Source organism: Symphalangus syndactylus, chromosome 1 (assembly GCF_028878055.3).
Source record: "Symphalangus syndactylus isolate Jambi chromosome 1, NHGRI_mSymSyn1-v2.1_pri, whole genome shotgun sequence".
NCBI classification, from domain to species: domain Eukaryota; kingdom Metazoa; phylum Chordata; class Mammalia; order Primates; family Hylobatidae; genus Symphalangus; species Symphalangus syndactylus.
The window spans coordinates 91,007,951-91,020,986 of NC_072423.2; the positions used below are offsets into that span (position 1 = coordinate 91,007,951).

General features: G+C 50.4%; 1 protein-coding gene across 1 annotated transcript; it reads left to right on the forward strand.

Annotated features, from left to right (window-relative positions):
* The first annotated feature begins 3,375 nt into the window (after nucleotides 1-3,375).
* SCGB1A1 (secretoglobin family 1A member 1) lies at nucleotides 3,376-7,579 on the forward strand. The gene is made up of 3 exons (XM_055287770.1): nucleotides 3,376-3,493; nucleotides 6,604-6,791; nucleotides 7,444-7,579. Exons 1-3 carry the CDS (start codon nucleotides 3,439-3,441, stop codon nucleotides 7,474-7,476), a joined length of 276 nt encoding a protein of 91 aa, XP_055143745.1. The 5' UTR covers nucleotides 3,376-3,438; the 3' UTR covers nucleotides 7,477-7,579.
* The last annotated feature ends 5,457 nt before the right edge of the window (nucleotides 7,580-13,036 follow it).

Below are 13,036 nucleotides of genomic sequence, written 5' to 3' on the forward strand. Positions count from 1 at the left end.
GGGGTTTCGCCATGTTGGCCAGGCTGGTCTCAAACTCTCGACGACCTCAGTTGATCTGCCCTCCTCGGCCTCCCAAAGTGCTGGGGTTACAGGCAGTCTACACCTTTCAACAGTCCCTAAGAGGGGAGGGATGCAGACACCTGAAATCCTCAAGATGGGCTAACCTCAAGAGCCCAGATGATGGGACACAGAAGGAAACTTAAAAGAAAGAAGGCACTTCTGAGATGCTTTATGCAAATACAAGCAAATGTATATGTGGATTCTTTTTTTTTTTTTTTTTTTTTTTTTGACACTGAGTCTTGCTCTGTCACCCAGGCTGGAGTGCAGTGGCGCGATCTCGGCTCACTGCAAGCTCCGCCTCCCAGGTTCACGCCATTCTCCTGCCTCAGCCTCTCCGAGTAGCTGGGACTACAGGTGCCTGCCACCACGCTCGGCTTATTTTTTTGTATTTTTAGTAGAGATGGGGTTTCACCGTGGTCTCGATCTCCTGACCTCGTGATCCGCCCGCCTTGGCCTCCCAAAGTGCTGGGATTACAAGCGTGAGCCACCGCGCCCGGCCTGTATGTGGATTCTTTTTGCTTTTTTTTTTTTTTTGAGACGGAGTCTTGCTCTGTCGCCAGGCTAGAGTGCAGTGGCACGATCTTAGCTCACTGCAACCTCTGCCTCCTGGGTTCAAGTGATTCTCGTGCCTCAGCCTCCCAAGTAGCTGAGATTACAGGCATGCGCCACCACACCCAGCTAATATATATACATATATTTTTTGTATTTTTTTAGTAGAGACGGGGTTTCACTATGTTGGCCAGGATGGTCTCGATCTGACCTCGTGATCCGCCCGCCTCAGCCTCTCAAAGTGCTGGGATTACAGTCGTGAGCCACCGAGCCCAGCCTTCTCTTTGTTCTTTTTTGCTCTGTTTATGCCTTGTTTTTCTCCCTTTGCAGTCTGCCTTGGAGATCATTTCACCATCAGTTCAGAAGATCTTCTTTCTCTGTTTTCAGCCACGCCGCGTTTCATTGTAAGGACACACCGTAACGTACTTGACAAGTCTTTGTTGGTTGCTAGTTTAGAACGTGTGCTCTTACCGGTGTTAAGGCGTCTCTGAGTGGGACCGTTCAGGGGTCACCACAGCCTTCAACTGTCACATGGCACAAAGGCGGATTCATTCCAGGGATTCCTGTTTAGCAAGCGTTGCGTACCTTGGCTTACAGCGGCCTCAGCCCTAAAGGAGGTCAGTCAAGTAAAGGAGTCATTTAAGAAAATAAAGAATTGCAAAGTTACAATATTGTATAATGGGCCCTGTAAGCAGAGGGAGCAGAGAGGCCCGTGGGGAGAGTTGGCACCCATCAGAACTGCCTGTCGGGGAAGGCTTCACTCCCTATTTTCACCCCCAACCCTATTTTTCCCAAGTCTTCTCTATGTCAGGAAATAACGCCCCATTCCCCCAGCTGCCCAAGTCAGGGTCAGTTCATCAGGAAAGGGATATCAGACCATGTCACTCCCTGATTAAAACCTTCAAGAGCTTCCCACTCTGAGTGTAACGGCCTTAGAACGAGGCCTGGTGTGCTCTGGCCCCTGAATGCCCCCTACACAGGCACAGCAACCCCTTCGAAACCCTCAGGCACAATGGGGTCCTTTTTTTTTTTTTTTTTTTTTTTTTCTGAGACGGAGTTTTGCTCTTGTTGCCTAGGCTGGAGTGCAATGGCGTGATCTCAGCTCACTGCAATCTCTGGCTCCCAGATTCAAGCAATTCTCCTGCCGCAGCCTCCCAAGTAGCTGGGATTACAGGCACCCACTACCACATCCAGCTAATTTTTGTATTTTTAGTAGGGACGGGGTTTCATCATGTTAGCCAGGCTGTTCTCAAACTCCTGACCTTAGGTGATCCACCCGCCTCAGCCTCCCAAAGTCCTGGGATTACAGGCGTGAGCCACCATGTCCAGCCTTTTATTTGTTTATTTATTTATTTTTATTTATTTATTTATTTTTGAGGAGTTCTTGAAGTGCCACACAATGCTTTTCCATGTCTATCTACCCCAATTCCCGACTCCTAGCACCACGTCTGGCACATCATAGGTGGTCAGCATTTATTGGATGAATGAATGGATTGATATTTGATTGAGTCTTGAAGTACGAATAGAATTTGGCAAAGTGGACAAGGCAGGAAATGTGTATTCCTAGCTTGTGCATAGGTAGAAAGGCATGAAAAAACATGGAACATTCTCGAATCCACAAATAGTAAGAGAGGGCTAAGTCGTTGTGTGGGGGAGAGGAGAAAAGAAGTTCAAATGGTAGGCAAAGGTCAGTGGGCAAGGGCCTTGTAAATTGCACTTGAATTTTATTCTATAGGCAAAAGGAAGAGTTTAAGAGTTTCAAGAAGAAGGACATGACCAGTGGGTTTTAGGAAGATCATTCTGATGGCCTTTCAGAGGATGGCTGAAGAGAGCAAGCTGGGAGGCACGGAGGTCAAGTCAGGGGATTCTGACCAGGCCAGGCTAGGTGCTATGAGGCCCGGGCTTTGGAGAATCAGGAAACGGCAACTGGAGGCAAGAAACGGGAGAAGGCCAAAGCCTGGGAACCATCAACACTTAAGAACAGTAAAGAATAAACATCTAAAGAGAACAAGAAGGAACGGCCAGAAGAAGGAAAACAGGAAAGAACTGAGGCGTGGGAGCGCAAGAGAGAGAATGGTTCGAGAAGGAAGCGGTCACAGGTGTCAAGGCCGTTGGGAGGTCAAGTGAGATAAAGACTGAAGGTCCCACCAATTGGGCCATCAGGAGCACAGGACTTGAGAGCGCTTCTGGGTGGGAACAGACCCGCAGGGCTCGGGTTTCTGATAGGAATTCTGGAAGGGTCCCTTTTATGCAACATGCTTCAATCCAGGGGCCCCCGAAGTCTGACCACAGCAGTGCTCCGAACCATGTCACTTTCCTGGCTTAAGGTTCAGTCACCCTCCTCAGAGGGAAGCCTATGAAGTGTCAGGGTCCTGAGTCCTAGTCCTAGTCCTGTCCCTGCCATTTGGGAGGGACCTTGGGCCTCAGTTCCTCCAGGTGGGCTCCACAATTGCTTCTCTTGATCTGGACTGCCCCAGCGCCCAGGTTCAGTGAGTGACACAGGCATCTGGGTTTCCACATCCTCTGACTTGGGTTCCCTTCACTGCCTCCAGGCAGGGCTCGGCCCTCCACCCCCAAGTGGCCCATTGTGTGAGCTCAGTTTCAATGGGGACAGAAACTGGGTTGAGAAAAGGGAGTATTTACCTATCCCACCAAGCCGATGCCAAGTAAATAGTGCGGTATCTTACCTGGAGCCCTTGCCCTGCCCTTCCCCATCTGGGCGCTGCTGACTGGAGCATATAAAAGGCACCTTGCTGGGCATGTCTCATACTAGCCCACCAGACTCAGAGACGGAACCAGAGACGGGCCAGAACATCCCCCTCCTCCACCATGAAACTCGCTGTCGCCCTCACCCTGCTCACACTGGCTCTCTGCTGCAGCTCTGGTGAGTGCTCAGAGACCCTTCCCTCCCTCCTGGACTTAGGAACTCTCAAGAACCCCCAGTTCTGCTCAGAAGAAGGGGTGAGCTGCCCATTCCTGCTCTGGAGCTGCTGGGAGGACCTAGGCATGCTGAGTCTCAGAAAACTGGGTCTGGTGAGCAAGCTCATCTTGGAAACTTGGAGAGAGCCCCAGGCTGTGAGGAAGCCTAAAGAGGGTCCCATCTTCCATATCCAACAACCCTCAGAATCCCAGGGAATGGAATAGCCTGGAGGGAGGAGTGAAGAACACCCCATAAAGATGAGTGCATCCAGCATAGGAATAATGAGGCCCTCATCCCAGACCTGGACAGACCCCAAGATGCCGAGACCTTGGTGCAGCCTCCAAGTCTGGGGTCTCCACTCCATGCTGGCAGCTGAAGTCACTGGAAGGGGAGCTGCAGGGACTCGTGACCCCAAAAGAAACCCAACCCAAGACAAGTTCTCTCATTCTGAGCACAGAGGAACAGAGGAATATTCCAGAAAGAGATCTTCCCTTTGGGGAACTGCCAACCCAGAGTGGAGTTTTCTAAACATTTCTGTCCTCTGCAAAAGGGATTAGGAGTCTCTGAGTAGTTGCTGCTGTCACTAAAAGCAAAAGAATTGTCAGGGGGGAGAGGGGCAGAAAGAGAGAGGGCGAGAGAGGGAGAAAGGAAGGAAGGAAGGATCACAGCTCTCTCCAAGATCCCCCGTCTTTGGGGAACTGGGTTCTCTAACTCTGTTTTTCACTCTGCGTCAGCCTCTTCCATTCTCATCTGAAAATGCTGTTGTTAGTTTTTCATAAACAAACTCCAATTAATTCACTTGGAAAGCTTACAACACCCATGGAGATAAGTTTTATGACCCTTGGGAGTTAGAAAACCCAAACCAAGAAGCAGTAGGAACAACTATTTTGCAGAGAGGTTTATTTGTTTTTCAGAGAATATGACATCATTTTGGACTGAAATGTGTATTAATTAGAAGATCTCAGTGCTGTCTGCGTACAGAGGTGGGTGGCTGAGCAAGATAGGACTGAAACATGTAAGGGGTGGGTCGGAGATGCATTTGTCTATCTGTGTGCACACGCATACAATATTTAACACTTACTTCACACAATGTGCCAATCACTGTCACCCTTTCACATAGTATCTCTTTTCATTCTTTTTTTTTTTGAGACGGAGTCTAGCTCTGTTGCCAGGCTGGAGTGCAGTGGCGTGATCTCAGCTCACTGCAACCTCCGCCTCCCGGGTTCAAGCGATTCTCCTGCCTCAGCCTCCCAAGTAGCTGGGATTACAGGCACGCGCCACTGCACCCAGCTAATTTTTGTATTTTTAGTAGAGACAGGGTTTCACCATGTTGGCCAGGATGGTCTTGATCTCTTGCCCTCGTGATCCACCCACCTAGGCCTCCCAAAGTGCTGGGATTAGGCATGAGCCACCACGCCTGGCCTCTCTTTTTATTCTTACAACGACCCTATGAAGTAGGGATAGGGATATTGGGCCAGGCACAGTGGCTCACGCCTGTAATCCCAACACTTTGGGAGGCCAAGGTGGCTGGATCACTTGAGGTCAGGAGTTCAGGACCAACCTGGCCAACATGGTGAAACCCTGTCTCTATTAAAAATACAAAAATTAGCCAGGCATGGTGGCGCATGCCTGTAGTCCCAGCTACTTGGGAGGCTGAGGCAGGAGAATCACTTGAACCTGGGAGGCAGAGGTTGCAGTGAGCCGAGATGGCATCACTGCACTCCAGCCTGGGCAATAGAGTGAGACTCCATCTCAAAACAAATAAATAAATAAAAATAAAAATTAAATTAAATTAAAATTTAAAAATAAAAAAATAAAATGAAGTAGGGATATTGTTCCCATTTGACAGATGAGAAAACTGAGCTACAGAAACACAGAGTGACTTGCCTGGTGACACAGTAAGTTACACAGCAAGGACCTAAGTTCTGGAGAGGGTCTGACTTGGAGTGGCCATTTCTAGTGAGGCCCTAGAGTCAGAGGAGGGAAGGAAAATTTGTACAGAAGGCAGAGAATTCAAGGACAAGGGATTTGAGACTCACTGGGAAGATGGAGGCAAGCAGCGGGTAGAAAATGGTGACTTTCCCCCATGTTCCTGGTCGTACGGACCTGAGAAGAAAACACAGTCTGGAAGCTCTGTGTTGAAGGGAATGAAGTGGTACAAGTGGCTGCTCTGTCCGTGAGCTGAGTGTGCCACAGGGCCTGCTGCGCACATGTGCACACCTCTTCCCGGCCAGGTTCGGGGGCCCATGTTTTGCTGGTACAATCTCAATGGTCTCTCTCTCTCTCTCCCTCTCTTTCTTTCTTTCTTTTTTGAGATAGAATCTCGCTCTGTTGCCCAGGCTGGAGTGCAGTGACGAGATCTCGGCTCACTGCAACTTCTGCCTCCTGGGTTCAAGTGATTCTCCTGCCTCAGCCTCCCGAGTAGCTACAATTACAGGCGCCCAGAACCACGCCCGGCTAATTTTTTGTATTTTTAGTAGAGACAGGGTTTCACCATGTTGGCCAGGCTGGTCTCGAACTCCTGACCTCATGGTCCGTCTGCCTCGGCCTCCCAAAGTGCTGGGATTACAGGCATGAGCCACCGTGCCTGGCTTACAATTGCTTCTTCCTGCCAGAGCCTGAATTTGTCACATGCCCCCAGTGAAGCATGGCTCAGGGCATATCTAACCACTCATGAGAGGTTAGATATTTCCAGTAGGAAACAAAACCCTCAGTGGCCTCTTCCCAGCCTCCACACTGCATTAAAAAAATCAGGCCAGCAGCTTCTATTATCAGTACTCTGACTTGATCTCTAACAGGAAGAAAAATGGCACCTTGCTCACCTCAACCCAAGAAGTTCAAGGAAGACTGGAGCAATCCACAAAAAGCTGGCCATAACCCAGAAAGTATTTGCACAGCACCAAATAGGCAACCTCTTAGAGCACCAGCAGATCTTACGCTCTAGTCCATCGATGAATAGGCTGCTATCTCTCACTGATGGGCCTGGCTGTTTGCATCTGGGCAGACCCAGCCAGAGAGCTAGCCAGCTTGGAAAGGGGCCTGGAGACATGTGCCTTCATTCCTCTGTGTTGCAGCTTCCGCAGAGATCTGCCCAAGCTTTCTGCGTGTCATTGAAACCCTCTTCATGGACACACCCTCCAGTTATGAGGCTGCCATGGAACTTTTCAGCCCTGATCAAGACATGAGGGAGGCAGGGGCTCAGCTGAAGAAGCTGGTGGACACCCTCCCCCAAAATGCCAGAGAAAGCATCATTAAGCTCATGGTAACCAGCACCCTTCACTTCACACTGGTTAGAAGTGGCTTCCCCAAATGGGGCTGCAGGGTTGCCCCAGTTTTCAGACCTGTTTCTAATCCAGAGAGGAGAGTCACAGTGCCACTGTCCCCAGGCAAGCAGCACAGTGAACTTTCTAGGAATCTCCTCTTCCTTTTTTTTTTTTTTTTTTTGAGACAGAGTCTCGCTCTGTCATCCAAGCTAGGGTGCAATAGCATGATCTTGGCTTACTGCAACCTCCACCTCCCAAGTTCAAGCGATTCTCCGACCTCAGCCTCTCGAGTAGCTGGGATTACAGGCACCCGCCATCATGCCCAGCTAATTTCTGTATTTTTGTAGAGATAGGGTTTCACCATGTTTGCCAGGCTGGTCTCAAACTTCTGACCTCAGGTGATCCACCCACCTCAGCCTCCCAAAGTGCTGGCATTACAGGCGTGAGCCACCGCGCCCAGCCTCCTCCCACTATTTTGTAAGAGGCTTTTGAGAAACAATCCAAGCCCTGACTACCTTAGTTCCTCCTAGAGTTGACTGCACCTCTCGGTTGATGTTTAAGTTTCTGTGGCTCATCATTTCTGCCTAACTATGCAATTCATTCACTGTTGTGTTGGGTTTTTCTGTTTCTTTCTTTGTCTATTTGTTTTAGGAAAAAATGGTCCAAAGCTCACTGTGTAATTAGGATTTAGAAGCGGAAGATCCCCAACTGCTCCAGCCTCTGCCGCTGCCATGTTTGAGTCCATGCCCACCAGCCTTGCTCTCTTCAATAAACCACAAGCATCTCACTTTTGTGCCCCCTGCGTCTTTCTGGTCTCCTTGTTATGGTCGGGGGTCTGCCCCTATCAGAGTAAGGTGAGCCAAGACAAAAGGAAAGCAGCCGAGCTCTGCCCTTGGATCCCAGCAGAAATCTCTGTGCTCTTCCAAAGCTCCTTTCCTCTAGGTTTCTGCCTCCAACAGAGCTGAAGCCCCTTCCCCTTATATCAGACCATCTACTCAACATCACAGACTCCACTTGTCCAACAGAACCAGTGATCCCTGCCCCAGTCTGTTCCTAACTCAGTGAGTTCTGGCTCCATCCTCCCTGCTGGGCTGCACCAGCCTGAGGAGCATCCGCGATCCTTCCTTCTCTAGCCAACCCAGGCTACCTCTACAGGGCCTCTGGAATCCTTCACTCCAAGTCCACAGGCAACACCCCCATCCCTGCATGTACAGCCCCTGGGGCCTCCTCTCTGGCTCCCAGCCAGACTCCAGGGCCCCCACAATCCCTTCTCCAACAACCCAAAGGAATTCTTCTCAAGTGCAAAGTCCCTCCCCATCCTTCAAAGCTTTCCAGGGCTCTTAATGTAAAATCCTAAATCCTGACGATAGTGGCCCCTCACCAGTCTTTCCCGTGCCCCTCCTTCCCACAGCTCCCTCATTCTGCTCAGTTCCCATACACACTCCCACCTTTCCTGCCCTCAGTGTTTAAAAAGAGCCAAGGCCCTTTCAACCTTAAGACCTTTGTACCAGCCACACAGCCCTGGCTGCTCAAAAAGTGTGGCTGCTGGCCAGGCACGGTGGCTCACGTCTGTAATCCCACGACTTTGGGAGGCCGAGGAGGGTGGATCACCTGAGGTCAGGAGTTCGAGACCAGCCTGGCCAACATGGTGAAACCCCATCTCTACTAAATATACAAAAAATTAGCCAGGCGCAGTGGTGTGTGCCTGTAATCCCAGCTATTCAGGTGGCTGAGGCAGGAGAATCACTTGACCTGGGAGGTAGAGGTTGCAGTGAGCCCAAATCGTGACACTGCACTCCAGCCTGGACAACAAGAGTGAAACTCCATCTCAAAAAAAAAAAAAAAAAAAGTGTGGCTGATTGGTTTTTTTTTTTTTTTTTTTTTTGAGGCGGAGTCTCGCTCTGTCACCCAGGCTGGAGTGCAGTGGTGCGATCTCTGCTCACTGCAAGCTCCGCCTCCCGGGTTCACGCCATTCTCCTGCCTCAGCTTCCCGAGTAGCTGGGACTACAGGCGCCCGCCACCACGCCCGGCTAATTTTTTTATATTTTTAGTAGAGACGGTGTTTCACCGTGTTAGCCAGGATGGTCTCGATCCCCTGACCTCGTGATCTGCCCGCCTTGACCTCCCAAAGTGCTGGGATTACAAGCGTGAGCCACCGCACCCGGCCGACTGATTGGTTTTTAAAATTGCTCTAGAGCAAAATATGCAAAGAATAGAACTCATCCTAAAGATGCATCCATGTGGATATAAAGACCCCCAAATCCCCGGCCAGTTTCATGGCAGCCAGCCCCTAGCACCTAAATAGAAGTGGAGGATTGGCTGGGCTTGGTGGCTCATGCCTGTAATTCCAGCACTTTGGGAGGCTGAGGTGGGAGGATGGCTTGAGCCCAGGAGTTCGAGACCAGCCTGGCAACATAGTGAGACTCCGTCTCTACAAAAATAAAAATAAATTAGCCGACTCTGGTAACGCATGCCTGTAGAGCTGGCTATTCAGGAGGCTGAGGCAGGAGGATCTCTTGAGCCCAGGAGTTCCAGGCTGCAGTGAGCTATGATTGTGCCACCGCACTCCAGCCTGGGTGACAAGGGTGAGACCCTGTCTCAAAAAGAAAGAGAAAGGTGGAGGACTGCAGAGGGACTGCAGGAATCGGAAGGGCGTCGGCAGAGGGCACAGAAGGAGGCGGCGGGTTAGAGACGGAGCTCTCCAGTCGGGGCCCCTCCATGGAGCAACGTGGTCCGGCGGGCCTGGTGCGACGCAGCCACTAGGGGGCAGCATCGTCCACAGGGTACCCGAGCGGACGCGCTGTCGGGGCTGAGGCACCCAGAGGTCCGGCTGTGAGGATCTGGTGTCATCCGTATAATGTTTAAAATCTCGGCTGGGCACGGTGGCTGACTCCTGTAATCCCAGCACTTTAGGAGGCCGAGGCGGGTGGATCACCTGAGGTCAGGAGTTCGAGACCAGCCTGGTCAGCATGGTGAAACCCCGTCTCTACTAAAAATAAAAAATTAGCTGAGTGTGGTGGCGCGCACCTGTAGTCCCAGCTATTCGGGAAGCTGAGGCAGGAGAATCGCTTGAACCCGGGAGGCAGAGATTGCAGTGAGCCAAGATCGAGATCGCACCACTGCACTCCAGCCTGGGAGGTTGCAGTGAGCTGAGATTGTGCTACCGCACTCCAAAAAAAAATAAATAATAAATACATATATATGTAATAAAAATCCCATATTTTGAAAGTTTTAAAATCCGAATTCTGAGGGGAAACAGGGGCAGCCACACAAACCATGTTGCCACCTGGTTGAACCCTGCCAGGGAGTGATGTGTCAGCCCTTTTGGGATTAGCAATAATTCCATTCCCAGACGATTTCAAGGGCAAGGCCCACGGAATCTAGAACTTGAGATGGCCCCAAAGGTGGAGAAGACCACGCGGAGCTGGTGGGGCCGGCCTTTGACCTCCGCCTGCCCAGTTTTTAAAGTCCCCAGGCAGAAACCACAACCCAATAACCCTTATTGATTGCTTAGGTGCTGGCAGGCGCTTTCGCAAGCTCTTTTTTTTTTTTTTTTTTTTTTTTGAGACGGAGTCTTGCTCTGTCTTCAGGCTGGAGTGCAGTGGCGTGATCTCGGCTCACTGCAACCTCCAACTCCCTGGTTCAAGCAATTCTCCTGCCTCAGCCTCCTGAGTAGATGGGATTACAGGCACCCGCCATCACGCCCAGCTAATTTTTGTATTTTTAGTAGAGACAGGTTTTCTCCATGTTGGCCAGGTTGGTCTCAAACTCCCGACCTCAGGTGATCCGCCCACCTTGGCCTCCCGACCGAAGTGCTGGGATTACAGGCGTGAGCCACCCCGCTCAGCCAGTAATGGCTTTTTTTTTTTTTTTTTTTTTTTGAGACGGAGTCTGCCTCTGTCGCCCAGGCTGGAGTGCAGTGGCATGATCTCGGCTCACTGCAAGCTCCGCCTCCCGGGTTCGCACCATTCTCCTGCCTCAGCCTCCCGAGTAGCTGGGACTACAGGCGCCCGCCACCACGCCCAGCTAATTCTTTGTATTTTTGGTAGAAACGGGGTTTCACCGTGTTAGCCAGGATGGTCTCGATCTCCTGACCTCGTGACCCGCCTGCCTCGGCCTCCCAAAGTGCTGGGATTACAGGCGTGAGCCACCGTGCCCGGCCTTGCAATCTCTCAATTACTCCTCACACAACCCAGATTCCAGAGCCCATGCCCCAACCCCCGCCCTGCAGGTGGTGGTGGGATCCCTAATTCCAGAATCCCCAGAGCCAAAAATCCAAATGATGGTGATGAGCAAAGTCCACCTACCCCCAAACACACACTCGCACACACAAACTAGAAAGCCACTGTGCCCTTCATTGTCAGCCACGAACGAGGGGCTCTGGTTGTAAAAAATTCTGGAGCAGGTCGGGGGACTGGCAACTCCAAAAGAGATTCCTTGCCTCGGGTGGGGCCTTGATGGGGGCTGCCCGGCTCCCTCTCCTCCCCCACTCCCTCCCTGCTGAGGCATCACTTTCTCCTTCACCAAGTCATCCTAAAGCACATACCTTTGGCTGGTGGGCCATCCACCTGGATGAGTACTGTTTCATGGGATAAGCTTCCAGAGCCATAAAAAGTTCAGAATTTTAATTGCCTATTCACAGCCAAGGGAAACATTTACCCAAGGCCAATGCAAGGCAGGTATCTGAGGAAAAGAAGCACAATTATGGTGCAGAGAGGCTTGAGGCTGGGGACAACATTGCAGGAATCACTGTGGGTGATTCACAAGAATGTGGGCTATGCCAGTCCACAGAAATGGGCGTTAAATTTTAAAACAGCAGAATGCAAAGATAAACTGATTGCAACCACAGGAAGAGCACGTTATCTGTGTGATGCATGTTGACAGAAAGCAGGAAATTCGAGAAATAAAGGCACCGTTCACTGGGTTCTGTTCTCTCTGTGTGTAGTTACTCACACCAGTTATTCGTGTATTATAGCATGGGTCTGTAAACTATGGCTGGCAGGCCAAGCTCAGGCTATGGCCTATTTTTTTTTTTTTTTTTTTTTTTGAGACGGGTTCTCACTCCGTGGCCCAGGATGGAGTACAGTGGCGCAATCTCGGCTGACTGCAATCTCCACCTCCCAGGTTCAAGTGATTCTTCTGCCCCAACCTCCCAAGTAGCTGGGATTAGAGGTGCACGCCACCACGCCTGGCTAATTTTGTATTTTTAGTAGAGACAGGTTTCACCATGTTGGTCAGGCTGGTCTTGAACTCCCGACATCAGGTGATCTGCCCACCTCAGCCTCCCAAAGTGTTGGGATTACAGATGTGAGCCACCATGCCTGGCCATTTTTTTGTATTCTTAGTAGAGACGGGCTTTCACCATGTTGGTCAGGCTGGTCTCAAACTCCTGACCTCAGGTGATCCACCTGCTTCGGCTTCCCAAAGTGCTGAGATTACAGGTGTGAGCCACCACGCCCAGCCTGTGGCCTATTTTTAAACAAACCTTAAGCTAAGAATGATTTTTACATTTGAAGGAGGAGGAAGAGGAAGAGGAGGAGAAAAAGAAAAAGTATGCTCCCCCATTTTATATAAATACATAATTATACAATCAGCCATTTTCACTATGAATATGCTAAGCTCCAAAACACAGGGAGGCCAATGTATAACTATAAGCATTCCTGCCTTTGGGAGGCATTAGGCACGAGCTGTGTGAAGAAAAAACTGAAAACATAACTCATCAAGGCTGGGCACAATGGGTCATGCCTGTAATCCTGTAATCCCAGCATTTATTCATTATTTATTTTTTAATTTTTATTTTTTTTTGAGACGGAGTTTCGCTCTTTGTTGCCCAGGCTGGAATGCAGCAGTGCAATCTCAGCTCAGTGCAACCTCCGCCTCCTGGATTCAAGCGATTCTCCTGCCTCAGCCTCCCAAGTAGCTGGGATTACAGGTGTCCATCACCACGCCTGGCTAATTTTTCTATTTTTAGTAGAGACAGGGTTTCACCATGTTGGCCAGGCTGGTCTCAAACTCTTGACCTCAGATGATCCACCCTCCTCGGCCTCCCAAAGTGCTGGTAATCCCAGCATTTTGGGAGTCCAAGACTGGCAGACGGCCTGAGTCCAGGAGTTTGAGACCAGTCTGGACAATATAGTGATACCCCTGCCTCTATTAAAAAAAAAAAAAACCTACAAAAATTAGCTGGGTGTGGTGATGCATGCCTGTAGTCCCAGCTACTCAGGTGGTCAAGGTGGGAGGACTT